Below are 23,396 nucleotides of genomic sequence, written 5' to 3'. Positions count from 1 at the left end.
TTACCGAATCTGATGCCCACTCATAAGAACATGACGCTGCTAAACAACAACTGGGTGGAACGCCAATAGCTGTTTTTCAGTGTTTATATGGTGCAAGTGGAGTAATTTCCTTTAGATGCTGTACAATAGCATCCTGGTCGCTCAGTGAACCGAGATGCATGAAGCCAAAACTAGATCCACGGTGTATTTATGTTCATGATGAGACCTGAAGCTGGTTATCGAACCTCAAACTTTTTGAGTTGTGACCTTAATGTGTCCATAGCAGTGCGTATCACAAACTGCTCAGTACTGAAAATTAGCATCAGATGCTCACTCACTCATTTTGAACCTTGTTTTCTTATTGTTTGATGAGACATTTGCTGATTTAAATCACAATTTAGTAAGTTATATGCTGTTTTTAGGGAAAGGTCTTGTGTTGTTTTCCTTGAAACATGCATTTTGACTTATTCTGTTAAATACAAATAAGATTATTTTTAAGATGATATTATTCAAAGTAAAGTAACGCACTGTAAATGTTTTCCTACCTTGTGGATGCACCTCTCTCTGAAGTGAGCATTCATGTAGTTTCTAAATCTGCGTCAGGCCTGCATGGCCGTTCTTTACTCAGCCTCTTCCGTCCCTCTCACCTGTCTCATAAAAACACAAATAAAACAAGCACAAAAGTCAACAATGACCATAAAACAGCTTCTCATTTGACTTTGCTGCAGCTGCATCATTACATGACTACCGTCGGAGTGTTTGTGCCGCGTGGCTCGTCCTGCCAGGATCATTTGTGTTCTCGCCTCTTCGTGATGTTAGTCATTAGGTCAGTGCAGCATGAGCGTTTTCCTCTGCTGCTCGGCGGCTCACGGTTGAACAAGGGGCCTGTCATGGGGCAGCTGTGGAGGTGATTTCCTATCTGCTGCTGTGCTTTGGGACGAGTCCAGGTGAGGTAATGCCGCTGTAAAAAGGAAGTCACGAAGAGCTACAGTCAGGCTGGATCCCCAAAAGATCTCATTCACTAACCCTGAGGGCACCGCAGCCATTAAAATGAATCATGGCCACTAGTACACCTAAAACAGCGGACGTGGTGACCATGAGTTTCGTTCTGATGGTGCCATTTGCAAAACTTTGAAAATGCCTGAATGATAAAAATCAGTAATACTTTATTTTAACTTCCTCTGCTAAGCATTTGCAAGCAGTACTTGAAGAATTAATCAAAAGTCTAGAGCAGGGCTGCCCTAAGTGGGGCTCTGGTGCCAAAGTCAGCCCATCACAAGGTTCAGTTTGGCCCATCAGATGTTTCCAGGTAAAAAATTCAAAATAACTAAAAATATAAATGTAAATCAGTGATGCTGGATCCCTAATTGCTGGTTCTTTTTAATTATCTGAGCACGGCAGGCAGAGTGATGCTTTGCACAGGAAATTAGTCAATTAAGGGAACGTTAAGGGATGCCGGCACCACTTCGCATCTTAACAAATCAACACATCACAGAATTTTATTTAAATTGTCATAAATCTGCCTCAAGTGGTCTTTGTGGTTTTAAGTAAAATGTCTCAACAGCAGTTAGATGGATGAAGTTTGGTTCATGTCCCTCTGAGCGTGATCCATTAAATTTTCACAGTTTTAAGATGTTTAACACTCGTTTAAGAGCAAATACCCACAAAGCTGATATCATTCCCATCATCTTCAGCTGTGTCGTGTTTAGCGCTAATTAGCAAATGTTAGCATGCTAACATGCTCCGCTAAGATAGCAAACGTGTAAACATCTTACCAGCTGAACATGTTTGCACTGTCGCTGTGTGCGCATTAGCATGCTGATGTTAGCATTATCCCGTAGCCTCACAGAGCGGCCGGCGTGACTGCTTATTTTATGATACACAGTGAGGATTTGTTCTGCTCTGCTCTTTCACTGTGTTATCATTTATTCATGAAGCTGTTTATACACCCCTTATGGATGGTTCATATAAGTTTCAACTGTTGAAAACACTTAAAATGTCCTTATATCTGCTTAAATCTAAAATACAATGTGCTGCAAACATATATTTCTTTGTTAGCGTGTTACTGAATAAGCTGAAGTGATCTTTCATGCTTATCTGAGCAGGCACCTTCCCTCTTAAGTCTGCTTCTGCTGTCAATCGCTTTGTTTCATATCGTTGGATGTGTTTGCAACTAAAATCCAGTTTTTGTAGTGAGAAGATGTCTCATGGTAAATTCTGTTGACATGCATCATTTCTCTGGAGAGCCGCGGCCTGTTTCTGCTGTCAGCCTCACTCTCACATCGCTGTACTCTCTTCTTTACCCTGATCCACTGCTGTTGGACTGAACAGGGGAAATTGTGAAATAATTTGATAAGGAGACGAAAATGGAAAAAGTAACCGCTTGTGAACAGACTATAACTGCGACCGCTCATGCGGGAAAGCAAACTACAAGTATCATATATCTAAAAGTGCAGACGATGCACACGTGAGACCCACTGAAACTACATTTTGAGCTTGATTGCTCCACTTTTTCCACATCATTACAGTTTCAGCATCAGCCGTCAAAACATTTTAGCTTGTCAAGATATCAAAACGCTGCGCCCCTGTCTGAATACGTTTCAAGCCTCAGAAATTTTCATTTTATGTAGACAGAGGAAATGCAATTAGATAAACACCCCTGGCTAATCACGTTGCTAAAATACACCCACATCAGGGCAGTGTTAATATGAGAGACAAATTGAGATGATCAGCAAACAGACATTTGTTTATGAAGCCTTGGAATATATGTGACAAGGGAATGTGCAGTTTGCAGGGCTGCAGATAATGTGGAGGAAGTGCAAAGACAATATAATAAATGATTTAAATGGCAATCTGGCTAAGATACTGATATGAGGAGGGAACACAGGAGAGCCAAGCATCTGCAGGAGGAAGCAAACTGGAATATGCAACCGCTCCAAAAATACATTAGAATAAACATGAAAACATTACGTCAGCCAGATACAGGCAGAAACTGATCTCAAATCAGTAGTGCTTTAGATTACAGGCCACAAATTAAAGTTGAATTATTTAGTGCATCAATATTTGATATTCAGATCGTAGGATCATGTTTAAATAGTTGGGCATTTGTCAATAAGAAGAGGTCTTTCATACAGATCTGATGTTGCGTACATCTTTGATGCAGAGAACACTGCATTGGTGCTTTATCTTTGATTGGCGTTCAGTTCTAACGTCTTTTTAAGAGAATATTACCTACATAATTATGTTTTACTCTAAAAACATGCAGAGAAGATTAAAGTACTTGTAAGACATAATTAGTGTCTGCAGGTAGTCCTTGTCTGCGAGGTAAAACAAAAAAGTCATAAAAATCTCTCGCTGCTGCAATAATTCAAGATGAACGTGTAAACCTTTTTATTGACTCTCGTGGATTATAGCTGAAGAGTAAGAGGACAACCTTTATAAACTAAAGTCGGTGAAGTTGGGGATTATATTAACACAATTTCTATATTCCAATTAAACTAGTTTTGTGTTGTTAAAACTGTTAAAACCAAGACGTCCTCTGAATTGAATGTCCACAGCCTCCACAGCGACACCTAAGCTCTTTCTGATCCGACGCCCCAATCCGCAAAACATCTTTCATCTGTGCCTTCCTAAAACTTTGAATAATGCTGAAAATAAACCTGGTTCATGATGAGACAATGCTCTGGTTAAGGTTTGGTTCGGTTTAAGCACAGAAACTTGGTTGGGTTCGGAAAGAGATCATGATTTGGGTAAAAATGGCTTTTTCGTTAAGGTTCAGGGACCTCATGGTTGCCGTCACAGTTGCAATAATAAACACATGTTTAGAGTTTGAGAACAATCATGGTCATGCTTAAGAAAAACATTTTGTTGACTCATCATCCATCCTGAACTCCTCCACGAGGACTTTGTGGCTCTATATTTACGTCACCTGTCTTCTTCCTTTGCTTATGTCATAATCATTAAGGCCACTCGAGGGTTTTGTCACTTGAATTGAAATGGCTGTCGTTTTGGGGCCCTGGCTGAAACAACAGATGTGCTGTTGGTATAAATTGTTCTTTGTTCTTGTTGGGTCTTGTCATATCATTAGTAGCTGAGTGCTTTTAAGTGATAATACATTTCCACCAAGACAAAGCATTGGAAATGTGGAAGAAACTCCATTATGGACCCTTCCTACACTCTCCACGATGCAGCGTACACTTCACTGGTATCCTGTATACACAATATTTACACTGTAATTTGTGGGATGTAATCTGAAGCATTACCAGCTTTTGCCCAGTTTGAGCTTTCTTTCTTCTTTCAAGATGTCTGTTACATCCTAATTTCATGTTCTTGGTTTGTGCATTAGAAAAGATTTTATATGAACAAAAAGTTTGGTTATTTAGCTGAAAAGAAAACCTCACTGTTGTCTTGGCTTGTCTGGAGCATGAATGATAAAACAGCACCGTTTGAAGGGTTATACTTGAAATCCAAAGAGGGCTTCATGCTAATGTTAAAACCCACTCACAGCACTGTCAGACATTAGCCACAGGTGAGCTGCAGGATCTTCCAAGACTCCACTGGTTCTTTATGGCAACAGACAGAGCAGAGCACCAGTACTGACAGTCTGAGCGTTTGACTGCAGGAGAAATCACAGTGGATACAGAGTTTGAATTTACTGGGCTGCTTTGGAGAAAATGAGTTAGTTTGTGTTGAAAAAAAAAAAGAAAATTGTTCAGTGTGGCTGGTTACATGTGCTGAGGTTAAAAACACTTCTAAATACGTCTTGCCAGATGTAAATTAGTTTTGGCAAATTTGTGCAGCTTATTCATCCCAATGAGTTCCAAAAGGCACACAACACAAGACTTAATTACGCTGGAAAAAGAAATGTGGATGAGGAGCTGTCAGTTGTGCGCAAACTACAAAGGAGCTCTGTTGACTTTCCCATTAGCTCCTAATATCTGGAGTTCAGCTTATAGGCGGACATAATGTTTTGTGGGCTGCGATATGTTTAGCTTCTGCTCTGAGAACACCAGGGTCACTTCCTCAGCATTGTTACTGGAGAAGTGGTGGTTTTATTGACCTGGGAGGGAGTTCATATTCTGCACTTCTACACTCAGCGGCATGTGCAGGAAACTGTACATCCAATGCACCACGCACCGCTGACTCGTTCACTGTCAGGCCTGCTGCCACACTGCTCACCTGAAAGCTATGCTGCCTTCAGCCGCTGCTGTTTCCACAGCATTTCAAAAGTCCTGCAGTATCCACCTGCTCTGGGTCTACGTCCCCCTGGGAGGGAAGTCATTATCTTTTTATCACAAATCTCCACTCGCTGCTTGAAGCTTCCTGGTGAAGAGTGACGAGGTCGAAGGCTAGGTGCCAAATATCAACACAGCGCATCATCTATATAATTCATAATAATCCATTTCCTGTGAGTTGGCTGATTAAACTACCGTGGGAAAGGAAAAGCAGCCCATATGACAAAACCTCAGACAAAAGTCTGCCGAGATACAAAACATTTCAGGACAAATTGAGGGAATCCAGTGTCAACTTTAGAAAAATGCACCTTTTGCTGTCAGCAGCCGCAGGCGAAAGCTTTTAAGATGTGTCTGTCAAAAAAGTTTCATTCTTCACTTTTTTGGTGCAACTACACGGAGGACTGGCCGTGACAACAACAACCAAAAAAAAAAAGGATCTCTTGGTCGATTTTCAGGTTTCAATACGTAAGTGAAAGCTCACAATGGAAGTCTCTGTTCAGCCTCTGGGATAATGAGCCTTGACCTTGTGTTATTGTCCAACATCTTGTCTAAAATCCTTCAGCTTACTCCTGCCTTGATTAAGGCAGTTCAAGTATCATCCTTTATAGCCACGATTCTGCCGGTTCATTGCTTTCCCCCGTTAGCGGCATTGATTGTCTACTCACGTGGTTTGCCAAGTGTTAATCAGGAACTGATTAGAGGCAGAGGAGGGAAATTGTAATTGATTTGCCTGAGCTGGCACTGTAATTGATTTACCCCAGCTAAGGAGTGAGATTAGTAACTTAAAGGGGAATGCCACACAATTTTAATTATTTAGGCATGTTATTGCTGTGCCCCAGGACAGAATTACAAGTCAGAGACAGAAGCCTTGAATTTGTGACTTGGTACCGCCACTCATTATCAGGGGAGCACCGCTAGATTTTCACGTCCCACTTTACATATTTAAGGGCAGGTTCTTGAGTTTACAGCTTCAGGGAAGAGTTGTTTAAGTTTTACGTATTGACCGATCCATCCTGAGCTACAGGAAGAGTGGCGAACCCCTATAACTCCTTTTTGAAATGCAGTGCAACACTTCCAAAGATTTCAGCTCATATCCCAAGCAAGGGGAAATAAAGAGTAGCAAGTCATTGCACAACCTTGACTTTGGTCTAAATTGGGTCGGAGTCCAGGGAATGTAATCTGGGCTCCCTCAGAGGAAGGATAAAATGAAAGTATTTGCAGGGAACCAGCCCTCGCCAATAAGCGTGGGCACCCAAGAGATGAGGAATGCAGAAACCCAGTGGGACATTCAGGTACATTCAGAAAATACAGACACGGCCGGGCGACCAAATTACACACACTTAATACGACGGAAACATGACTGTTGAAATCAAACGTTTAATAAGACCTTGATTTGGGATGATCCTGCAGTATACAGCCGCCAGCCTCACAGCGATGAATTCCAAACTTCAAGGCAGAAATTTAAGCTATGAATCAATAATGTTAAAATCCTCCTTTTTTAGAATCGGTAATGTCATTGTAGGAGATGAAACACGGCATGTTTCATGCAGTTTGGCATCTTGCAGTGAAATAATGTGTCCATGGGAAATCCGGAGGGAATATGATCACAGATCCTTCCTCTTTCTTTAATGCCTTTATCCACTTTATTCTATCTCTGCTTCTGTCTTCCTCCTACATTTATGACACAGGTAATGGATACCCACTGTTTGGAAAAAGCAAGAAAATTGAGCCATTTTTCCTCTCATTATTTCCTCTCCTCTGAAATCCCTTTCTTGAGTTCCTTTCAAACATAATGTCCTTTCTCCTGGGCTGTCACAGATGGAGCGCTCCCTTTCTCTGCTCACTGTACTGTCAGTGTCATATCTAGTGGAGTCGAGTCCGGGAGCCATATAACCGCTTCATCTGCCCCGCAGTGTATTTGCTTTTACAAATTCTGCCCTTCATCGCCTTCTGGCTCATCCTCTCCATCAGCCCCCAACTCTCTTCCCCACCTCCATCTCTCATCTCCTTTTTAAATCCACATCTCTCTGTCTGGTGTCCCCTCTCTTTTCTATATACGTCTCTTATCTCTCCTTGTATCTCTGCCATATAAATAATTGATGGCCCATCTCTGACTCGCCTGGTGTAGTTAAAGGGCGACCAAAGTCCAGAGGACAACATCAATACTGAGCTAAAAGTGCAGCAGTGGCTTATGTGTTATGAGTCTGCTTGCTGCACTTGCACAGGAGACACTCTTTACTAATGACCTACTTAGATTTGAATAAAAAGCATTTTTCTCTTCCTTTTTTTTGTTTGCACAACTTCAGAAGATTTACGGCTTCATCCAGTCCACTCAAATGGGACATAAGGGCTCCCTGTGCTAGCTTCTTACATCAGTTTGGAGATAGCTTGCATGTTGCCATGCAGTAGCTTATAGTGAGTTCAGAAATCAGATCAGCAGTTCTTTATTGTTGCGAGAAATTACGTTTTGTGTCATTTCTCTTGTCATTCACAATTCTCTTTCATCTCTGTTTCTTGGAGGGATCCAAATTGTGATGTAATCGTGTTTACAGATCCTAATGCAACATCTGATTTTGACTGAGCAACGTGACTGGCCGAGGGGGATCCCACCTATGGCATTATGCAGCAAAAAGGTGGATGTGCAATAAGTGAAATAATGAGTATAAGAAACATGAATGTGCACAATATTAAAGCTCCACTCATCAGTAATTTGAACAGCTAAGTCAAATTACTTGTGAATTCATTTTAACGCACCAGGAATTATCATTAAACTCTGATGCCCTATCAGCTTTTTGGCCTCTTATCAGCACATTCACTCTCTCACAGCTCTCATCAGCCCCCTCAGTAAGTAATCTCTAAAAAGCAGACACTACCAGCTCAGCACCAGACAGATGCTGACAGCAAAAAAGCAAACAAACAAACAGATATTTTGCTTAAGAGCCGGTGGAGACCAAACCAGAGTTAAAAGGCGTGGGACGATTGGACTTAAACTCACCTGGGAGCGAGAAACACAACTCCAGATAAATGCTAATGGGGCTCTGATTGAAATAAACTAATACAGCTTTAAGGTTGTTGTGCTTGCTTACAGAATTGCAAAGAACACTTTTTTAACAATACTTCCCAACCTAGGACTTTACTTGTCCTCCTTTAGAAAGGTTTTCACCAGCATTAAAGCTGCAGTAGGTAACTTGTATAAAAGTAATTTTTTGTCATATTTGCTAAAACTGTCCCTATGCCCAGACAGCAGTACATGAAACGTAATCTGTGAAAAAAAAAAAAAAAAAAGGCTCCATTGGTCCCACCTACTGCTCCTACTGTGATTTACAAGAATCCACTGTGCCCGACACAAAACAACCAATCAGAGCCAGAGGAGCGTCTGAGTGAGTGTCTGACATCTGTCAATCACCCTCTGCTCATGCTGCCGGCTGCCGCTCAGACAGACAGCTCTGTGAGCGGCATCAGGAGGCTAGTGAAAGCTATGGCGGCGCAACAGCCACCCGCAAAGGAGAAACTGCCCGATACCGCCGCTGCCTACAACAGCATATACAGCTAAGACAACAAGTAACCATGAAGATAATATGGTGATTGTTACAGTAACACTCAGCACGTACGGTATGTTAGCAACTGTGATGTAGCAGCTGGGCAGAGTTAGCTTGTTTCCGATGCTAAGGCTAACGTTACTGGTTGTCACGGCAGCCACTCAGATGCAGCAGGGAGGAGGGGCTTGGAGGCAGGGCGTGAGCGCAGCGGAGAGGGAGGGGGAGCGACGTGGAACTTGTGTTGGTTCAAATTTTCATGCTGTCTGCTCTCTTCTCCATCTTACCTACTGCAGCTTTAATCATGTTCACTTGTCTGATTATTCTTAAGTATTATTTTTCATTCTTGCATCCTTTATGGGGTGTTAACTGACACATCAACAAAAAAACAGATTAAAATCGCACTGAATCACTGAGACTAAAAACTACAGTTTTAGCAAAAATCAGAAAACCTATTAGATAATAACTCTACACATAAAGCCACCAACAGTAGACATAGACACAAAAACACACAAAATGCAACAAATAAATAGGTACCAAAACAGCAATAGAACCAATATCTACAGTAAGTTACTTTTCCTGAAGGAAAATCTATTTTTGACCTTTTTGACATGATTAGGAGACACGAAGGGCCGTGTGGCTGCAGGTTTTTCCTCCAACCAATCAAGAGCACGCAGTCTGACCAATCAGCTGCCTGAACACTGAGATCAGCTAATGAATTGAGTCAAGTCTGGTGTGCTGCTGCTTGGTTGGAAAGAAAACCTTCAGCTACTCGGCCCTTAGTGGAACGAGCTTGACACATGTGATATAGAGTCTCGTTTCTGCATTTCAGGCTCGGTACGGTGGTACGGTCAGAACGAGGAACTGATCTGGCAGCTGTGTTCTGTGCAATTACAATTTTTCGGCAGGCATTGACCGGATGACCAAGGAGGCTTGTTTGGAGGCTAAAAATCTGATTCTTTGATTGTTTCCCATGGCAATAGAAACAGACTAAGCGCTGAAAATGGTTCAGAGGTACATAAGAGCTTGTTATTGTTCAGTAAATGGTCCCGTATAGAATTGAAAAGCAGTTTGGAACAGCTTGAAACATTTGGTTGTCAAGTACACGGTCTGTCTCGAACTGTGTGAATGCTTCTCCATTCTTTACTTTTATTCTCTCAGAAAAGGATGCAAGTGTCACATTGGCATTCTGGGATTTAATCTAGTCACCACACCTCCACAAAAATTGTGCCTGGCAGTTTTATTGAGCAAATCTTCACAGTTGTTGTTTTGAGTGAAAATATGAAACCGTCACCGTGGTTTGTTGCATTAAACATGTTTTGTTTGTTAAATCACATTCATAAGGACAAAAACAAAAACACAGACAGTTTTCAGATGAGACAGCTGAGGGATAGATTGGTCCTGTGTTTCTGTCATAACTCATTCATCTTTTATTCCTCAATATAACTTAATGGAACTTTGTCTTTTTTCTGTTTCAGCTGGTTTATTTGTTGGAAACATTATGAGCCCCTTTTTGTCTGTTCTGCAGTATTACATTACAGCACTTGTGGAAATGCAATGTAATGACAGTGAACAGAGTAAAAGCAGAACACCTGGTTCAACTTGCCGCAGGGCGTATGAAACGTGTCACCCCGCAGGCACACGTTTAACAATACTGCTTCACATGACTACTACAACCTGCAATCATGCTAATGATCTTTAATTAATTGGTAAAACACCCTCCAATGCATTTATGTGCAGGTAGATACCACTGTTTAGCATGATGAACTTACCTGCTGCGGTAAGCATTACATTACTCCATGTGGCTCTGTTAAGATTTTCTTCATGTGAGCTCGTCCATCACATTACGGGAAAGGAACGCTTTCTCTTAACCCTGCACTAAACATGTTTGCCCTCAGGCAAACATGTTTTTTTATTCCTACAAATGTCAATGTGTTGTTGTGTTAATAAACAGTCCGTTGTGGGTGTGTATGAAGAGGGACAAGGAGCTCCTTTCAGGGGACAGGGGAAGTGCACACATGGTCTGATTGGACGGCAGAAATGATGACTAAGAATCAGTCTTTTGCATGTTGAAAGGGACGCAAGTTGACAGTGGAAAAAATGAAGGCCTGCATGTGTGTGAGCCTCTTAAGGACTTGTCATGGGACATAAATATGAATGAAGGTCAATGTTTTGTATGAACATATGCACTGAACTTCACAGGCAGGGGCATTCAAAGGAAGCATAATCAGTTCAGATCAATGCATTGACTAAAACAGTTCTTACTGCATAATACAAATATAATGAACAAACACTACATGAAACATATTTCACTTCAGATTTTCCTTGGTGTTTTACTACGCTGTAAAACTACATTTTGACCACTGATGCGTTATCAGAGAGCCGCGATCTTTTTATGAAAAACGCTGAATGTGTGAAGTTGAGGGTTAAATCTGCCACTGTGATGAAGTTTATGAACAGCTGCCTGATAGAGGGATCAAGAAATGCCTCAACTCACCTAACAAACCAGCTGCATTCACAAGTTGTGTAAAATTCAGGAAATTTGTCTCTTTTTTTTTTTTTTTGGTAAAGTGACTCACCTTTCCACATTAGTGCATTAGCAGCTGTTAAAGCGACTCTTTGCAGATGTAAAGTAAGTCATTATCATATAGCCTGTGGAGTTTTCTTATAAACACATGAAAATGAGCCAAAGACAGAAACACATTCAGCATGCTGAGCACATCTCCCTCCTCACAAAACACACAAAGGTGACTTTTGAAGTATTTTCCATCATTTACATCTACGGTTGCTCGCTTGCGCTCTTCTTCTTTCGTACCTTTGTCGGCACATTGCTGCATTTTTTAGCATGCTCCCTCCACCAGCTGTCGATTAGCGTAATGGAGTGAAATTGTTGGCAGGGGTGTATATTGCATCATCAAATCCTTGTATGAGTGAGCACGGCTCCATGGCGCTCTTAGTGGCCAAGAACCCCACGGGAGAAACCTGAAAGCAGGATTCTGCAACTGCACAGCCTGTTTCTTAACTTCATCAGGGTTGTGTGTCAGAGATCCCATCAGGTGTAGGCAGAGCGTGTTCACATCTGAGTGAAGTAGAGAACTTAATTAATATTGTACCGCCTACTTAGAAGGAACTCTCATGTCAGATATCAGCGAGCAAAATTCACAGAAAGGCTTTGCAGGCAACATCCTGTTCATCCCTTTAATGCATCTAACACAGTGTCAAGGATCACAGCGAAATACATACAGCAAAACCGCGCTCAACATCTAAAGGTTGTTTGGCCGAGTGAAGGCCGTATTCATTCATTGTGTTTGAGGACTGAGATTTAACAAGGTGTTTGGTGTCTGCAGCAGCTCACAGGCTAAAAGGCTGCAGTGTAGGAGAGAGCAAGGTCAGCGCAGATCAATGCGATTGATGTCTGATGGGATTGACCATCCAAATGTGTAAACAAGGCTGAGCTGCTCCTGTGTGTGTGTGCGTGCACGTTGAGTTTGTGTTTGCTGTTTGCATACATCTCCCAAGCTCTCTGATTGTATTGCCGATTTTAAATGAATGTATTTTAGATGCAGCAGCTCGACGCTTCAGTGTATCTCAGCGTGTTTATATGTCTGTGACTGTGCTCACATTTACAGTTTGCTCTTTTGATTCAAAGCTCACCGCAAAAGCTGATTTTGTTAAATGTTTTTATCTTGTTTGTTTAGGTTCATGTTGCTGAACTAAACCCACATGGATCTGAATATAGCTTGTTTGTTTTATTGAACAACGGCTCAGTAACCTGCCGTCCCGCGGTGTGTTGGTTCAGGCAAAGCAAATCCAATTCAGCCCCTTTAAGTTCAGCAAAGTGAACTTGTTTCCGCTGTTGACTCTGGTTTATTAGTCTTAATGTCATGTGAGAACACTTGAGGAAATATGAGCCGAGTATGAACATCAGTACAGACTGCAGCCTCTCGCTAAGGAGGAGAAACTGCGGACGGTCAGGCATCAACATCCACTTTGTTCTACCTGTCAAACCCTGGGCCTCATTTAGAAAAACGTTCTTAGATTTATACTTGAACGAAGCCTTAAGATCATCTCCGACGGTGTGCTTATACCTTTAACTCAGAAAAGATGGTGAGCATAAGCATTTCCATAATCAGGTTCTAAGAGTCCCATTCGTAACTTATCCACCTGTGATCTACAAATCTCACATCAACACCTGCCTTGCAATTCCCCCTTATACAATGCCAGTACAAATGAGGGTTTAGTCACAAATAGCCATGGGCCAAAAGAGAAAAACAAACTTTTTAGAGGCGGAGATCACAGCGATGGTAGAGCAGATCGAAGCCAGGCAACACGTATTATTCAGTGGAATAAAGAGTGGGTTGAAAAACAAAGGCAAACACACAGCTTGTGAGTGTCACCGCTGCAGTGAACGAGGTGAAGCGGGAAGAGAGAGCTGTGGCTGATGTTAAAAAGAAAAAGGCTGACCTGAAACTACAAGGGGAAAAGGAACGGCCATACACAACCACAGCATTATGGCAAAAGGGGGGGGGGGGGGGGGTCTCACATGCCTGAGCCCTCCCAAATGAGCCAGCACATCGCAGCAATCATTGGAGAAAATGTTTATGAAACTCATTCAAAGCTCAGCCTTGGAAACATATGTGTCCCAAACTGCAATACCGCTATATATCCAGCAGGGAAATCACCAAAATCCAGACATTCCTGAGAGACAACAACAATTTCCACATCAGAGTAACGTTTCAAACATAACCACTTATACAAGGTCTTCTGCTTCAGTCATACTTTGGATCAAAACTGATGGTAAACCTGTTTTACACCGACGCTGGATGTGAAAATCACAGGTCTGCTACATAAACTATAAGTCCAAATGGACACCATGGAAACTAGTGTTCTAACATCTAAACACCTCTTCCACAATAGATCATCAGATGCTCTGTATATTTTTTGCTGTAATCAGGAAAACGTGCTGTTTCTAATTACGCTGATTGTCTCCTCCACGCTGACATTCTGCCCTCTGAACAATGAGCACATTTGGTAAACAAAGATACGTAAGGGATCCTTTGTGCGGTGGTGTGCAATGAATACAACAAACAGCACTGAAACACCCCGTGCCAAGAGATTTCATGAGCTGTACCAACTTTTGCACATATGTTGCTGCACTGATGATGATTTCTGATGTGTGTTGTCTTTTATATTTAAGTTATGTGTGTCTGTATTGTGAGCTAAAGCCTGATGAGACAACAAAATGTCATTCCTTTCTGTTCTATTTGCTGTCAAATGATCGAAAGTTTGCATTACAAACTTTCCCTCTCACAGATCGCACTGCAGTTTCCTTAGAAGACAGCTGAGTTTGCTCCACTTGAGTTCGTTTTTTCCCTCTTCGTGAAAATGGAAACAAGCTTCTCCAAACATTTGATGCTTAAGAAGAGCTCGCCCTCCATCACGCCTCACTCGAACTCACGCAGGTGGAAATGAGATGTGTTGAATTATCCTTATTTTCCTTTCTGATCCGACCTTTTCTCTCGTCCTGCGTTCCCAGATTGATCACTACGCCCAGAGGGATCTGAAGAAGGGCCTGCAGCTCTTCGGCACAGAGGGCAACGTGGGTTTGACCAACGCCTGGATGATAGTGCAAACTGATGTAAGATGTGAGATCAACAGAGGGGGCGGGCGGTGATCTAGAGGCTGGGAGACATTTAAAACACCCTGAAGTTCTTCAGATGGTTCGTTCTCTTAGTCACAGTTTGCTGAGGTCAGGTTGCTTTAAAAAACTGAAACACGCTGTTGTGAACATCTCAGCCCATTCAATATTAAATTCAGTGCCATTTAGCAAGTCAAGTCATGCAAAATACCTCGTCACAAGCTGAGATACATGACATATTGACTGCATTATTCATCATGACAGTGCTTACTTTCGCCATGGGCAAGTTTTCCTTTGTACCACTGCGATCGCATTAAATTAAAAGGGAGTAGTGAAATGGTGAAGGGCCATTTGATTTTACATTTCTCCATTTTGTGTAAAATTTGAATAAAACACTGCAATCCCTTTTGTAGTTAATGTGATTTGGACATTTACAAGGAGGCTGGTGAGAAAAACTGGCCATCTTAAAAAATGTGTGAAATGTTCCACCGACAGCAGCAAACACTCCAAGCTTTTCAAGTTTAAAAGCTTTGGTAAAAGGCTGTCAGAGAGATTAATGCAAACATCATAGACTCTCTGAGGTAATCTTTGTTTCCAGCTCTCACTCTGATGTGCTTTGTCCGTTGTATAATTTATATATATTTTGGAAATTTGAAAGAAAACACAATGTGAGGAGCAGAGATTTGGAATTAGGGATTGCAGAGGATGGACGCCGCTGCCAGTGAATGCCTTTGGGAGACGGCGAATGATAGATCGGAGACTTCAGGGCTCCTTGGACCGCTTTCACATCACAGATCCACTGTTATGGCTTGTAGTTTTGTCCCATTAGCAAATGTGCAGTAAACACTGAGTGTGTGGATGGTCTGTGTCTGTGTGCAAGTGTGTGTCGAGTGTCTGGCAGGCGGAGTGTGTGTCTGTGTGTGCGGTGACTGAAAAGGCATAAATGATGACAGAGAAATGTATTGCCAGGCACATAATATATGCAAATGTGCGAGTGTGTCTGCATGTGTGGGTGTTAATGTGCAGACTTTTTTTTTTTTTAGGATGATAGCATGAGGGGAACCTGCCTGAATGAGGCACCATTTGAAAATGTATGTGTGCAAGCGTGAATGTGCACTTCTTTGCTTGTCAGATGATGTGTATGTATGGGGCTCCATGCAGTCTGGCTGAGAGGAAGACCATTAAAAGGCAGCTCTCATTCTGTCACCGCTCTCCCTCCCAAGCCTCCTTCATACATGCTGAGTCACTGAATAGATAATACAGCAGATGTCCCTGGAGCAAAGTTCAGCCTGAATATTATTAATGGCCGCTTATGGAATAGAAAAGGATCTACATACATGAGAAGAAGCAGTAAAAGCGTCCACAAGGTGCCAAATGCCAGTGCAATAAATCACAAAGGGTCACATGCCACACTGGTTGTTAACGTTCAGAGGCGATAACATTTGAATATTGTGACTCTATGCGGTTTTTAGCCTTTGATTTGTTCTCACACATTAAAACTATGCTTCAAACACTTTCTAGTTATTTGAATTCTGCTGTAGCTCATGATAAATTGCAAACTTGATCCATTGTTCAAGCGGGTGAAGGAGTTTTAAATTAACACACAATCCCTGATTCTGTGCACGGAGCGGCGTCGGGAACGGCTCGGCCAGCATTATTCCTGTGTGGAATTAAGGTCCACTGAATGAGCAAAACATCAGGGGTGCTTTATCTTTTCATACACTGATGAATTGAATTGTGGTGAAAGCCATGATCCCTTATCAAAAATCCATACCAATCACAAAGGGGAAGATGTAGATAAAAAAAAAGAAGCAGGAAAGTTAGAGTGGGATTTTAGGACTTTGAGACAAACGAGATGCGGATTGTACAAAATGGGCTGCGGCTCAATAACAGGATGATGAAGCCTTTTCAGCACATGTGACTTGTTTTGTCTGGTAAATCTCATTCTTGGCATGTAAATCATTTCAGCTTCCATCAGTGGAGGGTGTTTGTTCGGTTTCCGCATCAGGATTTCAGCATGATGATAATAAAAGGCTGGATTTTCTTGATTCATTGTCTTTCTCTGGTGCAGTTTCGCTGCTGTGGAGTAACCAACCACACAGACTGGTTTGAAGTTTATAATGCCAGCCGTGTGCCGGACTCCTGCTGCCTGGAGTACAGCGACAACTGTGGCCTGGACAACCCGGGCACGTGGTGGACAGCGGTGAGTACTGGAAATCAAAGCATACCTGCAAAAAGTGCTGCAAGTGTTTCATATTTATAGAGCTTTATAAATTCACCATATGCTAAACCCTTTTCCCAAGCAGCATCAAATCATAACCTTGGAGCTGTATTAAGCACAGCAGGTCTGAAGTGGCGTGCATGGGGGTATAATAACAGAGAAAGTTGGTATATAAAGAGTTCAGAGGGTGGTGCGTTTTTTGTTTTTAGCCTTTCCGAAAACAAAAACACAAGAGCAAAAGCGTAAGGAATGCATTAAACAGTGTGTTTATCTGCTCTACTGTAAACTGCTAAAGTTAGCATGTCCCGCAAACTAGCTTACTACAGTTATAAGCATTAGCCTATCATTAGCTCACTACAGTATTTTGCAGGATTACAGTTAACATTTTTGGGAGCTAAATGCTGCTCTACCACAGGGCGAACATCATACTGGAATTTAGAGGAATCAACTCATCTTAATTCAACTTGTTATTGGTAGCTACCTACAGCTGATAAAATCCACCAGCAGTAAATTCCCATTTCACCGCACCAATCTGACAGTGATCAGCTGGAAACGTCTCCTTGGAATCAGGAATCCAGTGTTTCGAAATTCTGAGGAAAATCTGCCACCGAGAGCAGAAAGCTGAGACACTGAAGGCAGACCAAACAAATGACCAACTAATACAGACATTATGTACCACTTCATTAAACACATTAAAGTGGTCATTTGGACTGGTGAGGGTCTAATTTACCTGTTCAGGAGAACCAATTTTCAATATCATCCCACTAAAGGCCATAAAAGAAAGAAGAGAAGATACCAGGACGAGGCCGTCACAGAGTCGGCCATATTTAATTTAAATGCAAATTTGGAATGTTGTTTCTAATTGGAGCTGCACTCATTACGGGACCATAATTAATATGACTATATATATCCGACATGACTCATCAGTTATCTGTTGAAAAACAATTTATCTCACAAATTTTCTAATTCAGCAAAGCCAACAAACAAGCCCTGCTATTTTTCTGTCTTTTTTGGGGATTTTCTTTTCTTTTTTTTTGGACCTTAGCTTACAAGCAAACAGCAGGACATTGAAAGATTTATCTTCATAATTACTCATATTGAATTAATTATTTCTGTCCGGAAGGATGTGGCTGCTGGTGCTACTAATGTTCATCTGATGTACAAGTCCCATATTTTTATTTTTTAGCAGCTGCACTGTGCAGAGTTGTTTTCCCGTTGGACTGTGATATAACCTTCAGAGAAGCAAAACGACACAGCTTCTATGTCATAAAACCAGACAAAACACCTGTGATGCACCTCTTTAAGTCTCCACTTTTCCAACAATTTATGATTCTTTGCTTCAGCTAAATTAGACATAAAAAGGATTTGCCCTTCATTTTAAACTTGTGGAAAAACAGCCCTATCCGCTAAGAGGGGTTGCATGTTGCGTAAGTGTGAGCATGACTATTAGCGCTGGTGAAAAAGCTGAACAGGGTGTGCAGAGGATTGCATCAGTCAAAAGATAAAAAATACAAGCTATATCAGTTTTGCAGGTTTGTCTTAATGAATATCTAACGCTGGGTGCTTCTTGCGGTATGCAAAAGACTGGAAGTTGTTGCTGTAGAGGTAATTGAGTGTGCTGAGATAATATGTAGGGACAGCTGGTATTAATTACACATTCATTCAGAAGTAAAAGTACTTCACCTACTTGTGACCTGTTCGTCACCCTTGGCAAAGTCCGCTGCACTGAACTCTTTTACTGCAGTATCATTAGCATTTCTGAACTGAAGCAAATTGTGTCCCACATGAAAGCAACAGCCTGCTCTCTTGACACTCTTCCGACAAACTTGTCATTAACAAAATTTGTCCCAGCATCGTTTCAGTCGTTAAATGCAGCTAGAGCTAGAAAACCCCAATTGCCCATTTTCTTTCCAGTACAGGAGTTCAGCTTGTACTTCAAAAAAGGAAATCTCACTCCTGTACAACCACAGCCTCATCATCAAAAATTCCCTTTCTGCTCAAAGTCCAGGAGAAAGGTTTCAGCTGAACTGCTTCTCACCACCATCTTGGAAAATTCTCGTCTGGTTTCCGAGGTCGACCTCCATCAAACAGAATCAGCACTCTTGACTAGCGATCTATTGGCAGCTGATGCATCAAATTACCATCCTCTAGTTTTCATATGAGCTTTTGACGCAGTAGACTCCACAGTTCTTATGCTAACACACAGGGTAGGTCAGTCTGACTCAACATTTGGCTGGTTTTCATCAGACTTATCCTGAAGTTCTCAGTCTGAATTGAAAATTCATTTTTATCTCAAGTCCACTGATTCCTGCGGGATCCCTCAGAGTTCGATTTTAGGTCCTGTTTTCTTTACAATTCATGCTCCCACTAGCTCCCACCATTTTACTTGGGATCTTCAGTCACTTCCATAGTGTTACAGTTTCTTAGGAAAACATTTTAGTTACATGATCCAAAATTAGGCTTTAAGAGGACAACTGCAGAGCATTTAAGTACGTTACATATAAGCTGGTTTACCTTCATCTGAAAGTTGGTAGCAACGCTAAAGAACTGCTTAAACCTGCATTAATTCTTCTGTTTTTTTTGCCAAAACAAGCCGGAAACACAACACTAACATACCATATAATGCTGATATGAACAGTATAGTCAAGAGTTTCTTATTTACATGTACAGAGCAACATCTGCATTCATTTAAAACTGTGTTCCAGGCCATCTTGCAAATCTTGCAAATGTAAGTCTAATATTCAGTCTCCTTTTAGCTTTGGCCTTGTCTCCACCAACTAAAGTATCTGGCTCTTTAGCTGCTTAACGCTCCATTATGTTCAGCAGTTGTTGGTAACTTTGTCTGCTGCTTAGTACTCGAAAGGAAAGGTGCAGTAGGTTAATCAGAGCTTTTTTGCTGAAAACAGCTGCCTGCAGCAGGTGGAAACAAGGCTGATGTAAGCAGTGAGTGAACCATTACAGTGAAGTAGCTAGCTGTAAAACCATATCAATGAATTTAATGACAACAGCCTTATGTGTAGGAACGCTTGAGACGAGGGGAGATGATGATTGTCTGTGGGTTGGACAATAATACACTTCTATAGTACCAGCAGTCATGTGTTTAATGGTCAATGTGAAAACATTGATCAGGGCATCTTTATTTTATTCCTGCATGGATTTATCCACATCAAGTTCAAAACTACCAAGCTTCAAGTATCAAGCTGGCTGATTTTTGTTTGCTGTTACTCAGTCTGCCTCTACAAGTGTTTCCTGATGCTCTGTGTCTCTTCACTGCTTTAACAGCTCAGACTGCACTGCTTTTTCTCAAAGAACAGTACGTACTAATAAACACAGGGCATGAATCACTTTAAAAGTTCCTTGTTTAAAGCAACAGCATCTATTTTACCTTAAAGTAACAGCTTCAAAGTCATTTGAAGGTACACTGACTAATAATAGGGAGAATGGCGCCTCTTTAATTCCCACTCTGTGCCCCCAACCCCTGTTTTTGTACTGTCCAACTGGGGTACGACTTCCAGTGACAAGCGCTTGACCCCGAGATTCCTCAAACCCACTGGGCACGTTTCAGAAGGAGAGCGTTTTGCTTGTCTGATTTTGTTGACTTGCTCAGTTTCTGGCTCTGGTCATTTTCCTTGATATCTGTGCTTCAACCATGGCTGTTTTAATTGACTTTCTTGTTGATGTACCAGATTCTCCAAATGTTCTTTTTTAGGAGTTAAAGGCACATTGTCACACACCACCAACAATAAGCCATGAGAGGAAGCTATCTGGGTATTGTCAGTAAGGACATCATAGCAGAGGTCAAACTGGCCCAGTCCTCTCACCTCAGTGCCGTCTCAGACTAGCATGCAAGGAAATGAATTCACCTCACGTCAAAAAGTTTGGTCAGTCTTTGTCAATCTCACACCAAGTAAGCCTTGAAAGTCTGCAACCTTCAAACCCACCTCAGCTAACTTGTAATACATTACACTGTCCAGTGTCTAATATGTGCAGTTTATCCGATAACATGTCGACAACAGCATTTTATTCAGTTACACACATACTCCACATTCAGACACCTGGTAAACAAGGTGTATGGGCTGAAAACTGCATCAACTAAAAGAGGAAGGAGAGGAGAGATTTATTTATTTATCCCCTTTGGGAAATCAAATTTTTAACATTTCAATTCTCGTATAAATTATTCAGTTCACTAAAAAAAAAATAAAATAAAATATGAAAAAGACAACTGCAGGAAACCGACACAACAGCTGTTGTTCAGCTCGGCCGGCTGCAAAAGCTGATTATTGTGACATTATTCGCAGCCGGCAACACGACAGATAAGAAAAACAGGTGTCACGAAAACATGCGATGGCACGGTCAGTAAAATTAAGTTTTGATGTCAACATAATGTCGTCATGAAGGACAAAACATGTTGGGACCAGTTAACACAGCGAGAAGTGTGCTTCTGTCATCCAGCAGCGCTAAGCCGCCACCGCACATCGCAGTGAGTGACGATGATGAACAGTAATGGCAACGATTTCAGCGTGGCTTCAGATGTTATTCAGTCAGTGTGGTGAAATGGTAAATGGGCCTGTCTCAAAAAGCATACCCAATGTGCCAGATGCTGTCGATGTCACACATCTGCTTTAAAAACGTCATCCCTCGTTGGATGATTGCAATTTTAAAACCAGACATAACAACATGTTTCACATCACAGAATTTGAGCTGACACAGTCTCACCACAAGGGCAGTTTACCGGCTGTTCTGGGGCTTTCGATCATATCACATGGTCTTCATCGGCAGATGGAAGTGTCCAGCTGTTCATGAGCACTTTAACATGTTGCTTTGAATGTTCTGACAACAAGGCAAATCCCATCTGCTGAAGATAATGCGATACACTGAATGGACCTCATGGTGAGATCACATAACTGAATATAATCATTATCATTATCTTTGTGATTAAACATTTTGAAGTATCATGAGACACACTCGGTCAAAGGAGTCAGGGTTGCTATTTGCTAAATGTCAATCTTCAGTTTCTAAAGTCAATGTTCAGTAAAGGGCAGATGTGATGCCATTGCGGTCAGGGGTGCAGACCTGGGAGCTCATCTTTAAGTACAAACCTCTTACTCTTGTTGTTTGCAGCTCGATTTAATTTGTCCATTCAGCGGGTCAAGCTGAGGTCAAGCTGCAGCTGTTTTTGATTTTAAAAATGAAAGACGTAACCTTTTAAAATGTCTTTCCATTACTTTTCCTGAAACACAGTTGTGCACAAACCATTTTTCTAGAAGTACGCATATTTATGTCCTTCAGATGACAGCTTGTCAGCCTTCACACAGACCAGTGAATTCAACTGGCCCTTCTGGTGTGAAAGACGCGTTGAAAAGAAATTCATCTGGCTAGTTTGATGTTGTGATTGATATTTACCCTGCAGATCAAGGATTCAGCCGCTGAAGCTCTCTACCAATTATATCTACCCACTCTTCTTTTTTTAAATACACATTGTATTTACTTCAGTTGCCTTCATGTTTCTGTGATTCCCGCAGAAAATCATTAATGTCCAGTTTGAGCGTCACTCTTAACCCTCACTTCTTCATGAGATTAAATCATTCTTCTTCTTCATTGAGCTCCAAGTGACAAAAACAAGTCAATGAAGTCACTCAAGGCCACCGAAAAGATTGCGTTAATGAAATTTTGACTTTGACAGATGCAAATCTTACAAATGCCTCATAATTCTCTTCAGTAAATAGTTTAGTAATGAATAAAGTTGGACTGAAGCCTGATCGTCTTTGTCGGCTTTTGATTCTTGTGATTTTTTGTCATTGGCAGCCGACTGTTTGTGAATGCACGAGCTGTGCAAATGAATTCTCTACAAATAATAAAAAAAAAAAATCTTCACTCTCTCGTTGATAGGAAGCAGAAAAATACACAAAAGGACACACACAAATAGAGGCTTGCATACGCAAATATACACTCAGTTTGAAAGCCTTCAAATAATAATAATAATAATAATAACTTGCATTTTTATGGTGTCTTTCAAAGGAACCAGGTACGCTTTATACATATGAAAGCAGACAAAACACAAGAAAATAATAGCAGCAACATTTGCCAGGGATGACAGAATTAGCCACAACAACAGGCCTCGAAGAACAGTTTTCTGAGATGTCTGCAGATGCAGCGTCGCAGATCTCTTCTGGGAGACAGTCCCAAAGGAAGGGGGCTGCCACACTGAAGGCTCTGTCCATAAAAGTTCGCAAATCCACAAAATCCATGTACAATCTAAGTTTACGTTCCCCAGATGTGACTTTGTACAGCTGCAAGACTTCAGCAAAGACGGTTTGTGTCCCATCTCCTTCCAACAGTCGATGGTTTCTTTCAAAGAGCAGCAGAGCACCTCATTTTAGATTGAACACCATTCACAATTTAAGAAAAGGCATTCAAACGCAAAAATAAAATTAACACTACAGACTGGGATCAAGAGCAACTGGTAGAGTAAGTGAGTGTACATAGAACAAGTCTAAATTTCTAATGCGGTGCAAAACATGAATGAAAACAGTCATGTGTTCACAAAGTGGTGAACCTCTCTCCATCCTCGCTTGTGAACGACTGAGCCTTTCCAGGATGCCCCTTTCATGCCTGATCATGATCCTCTCACCTGCTACCAGTGAACCTGTTTACCTGTGGAATGATCCAAACAGGTGTTTCTGGAGCGTTCCACATCTTTCCCAGTCTTTAGTCGCTCCTGTCCAAACATGTTTGATGCGTGTTGCTGCATCAAATTCAGAATAAGCAGATATTTACAAAAATCAATG

General features: G+C 41.5%; 1 protein-coding gene across 3 annotated transcripts in view; it reads left to right on the top strand.

The window, feature by feature from the left end:
* Positions 1–23,396, top strand: part of tspan4a (tetraspanin 4a) — a 131,896-nt gene that overhangs the window by 101,374 nt on the left and 7,126 nt on the right. For all 3 annotated transcript variants that reach the window (XM_070967408.1, XM_070967399.1, XM_070967392.1), the window contains 2 exons: positions 14,286–14,387; positions 16,459–16,590. In XM_070967408.1, coding sequence (XP_070823509.1) covers positions 14,286–14,387; positions 16,459–16,590 — 234 coding nt within the window. The remainder of the gene's footprint in view (positions 1–14,285; positions 14,388–16,458; positions 16,591–23,396) is intronic.

The sequence above is a fragment of the Chaetodon trifascialis genome, chromosome 1, assembly GCF_039877785.1.
Source record: "Chaetodon trifascialis isolate fChaTrf1 chromosome 1, fChaTrf1.hap1, whole genome shotgun sequence".
Lineage (NCBI taxonomy): Eukaryota > Metazoa > Chordata > Actinopteri > Chaetodontiformes > Chaetodontidae > Chaetodon > Chaetodon trifascialis.
The sequence above is the reverse complement of the archived record's forward strand: the minus strand, read 5'-3'. Positions and strand labels throughout refer to the sequence as shown.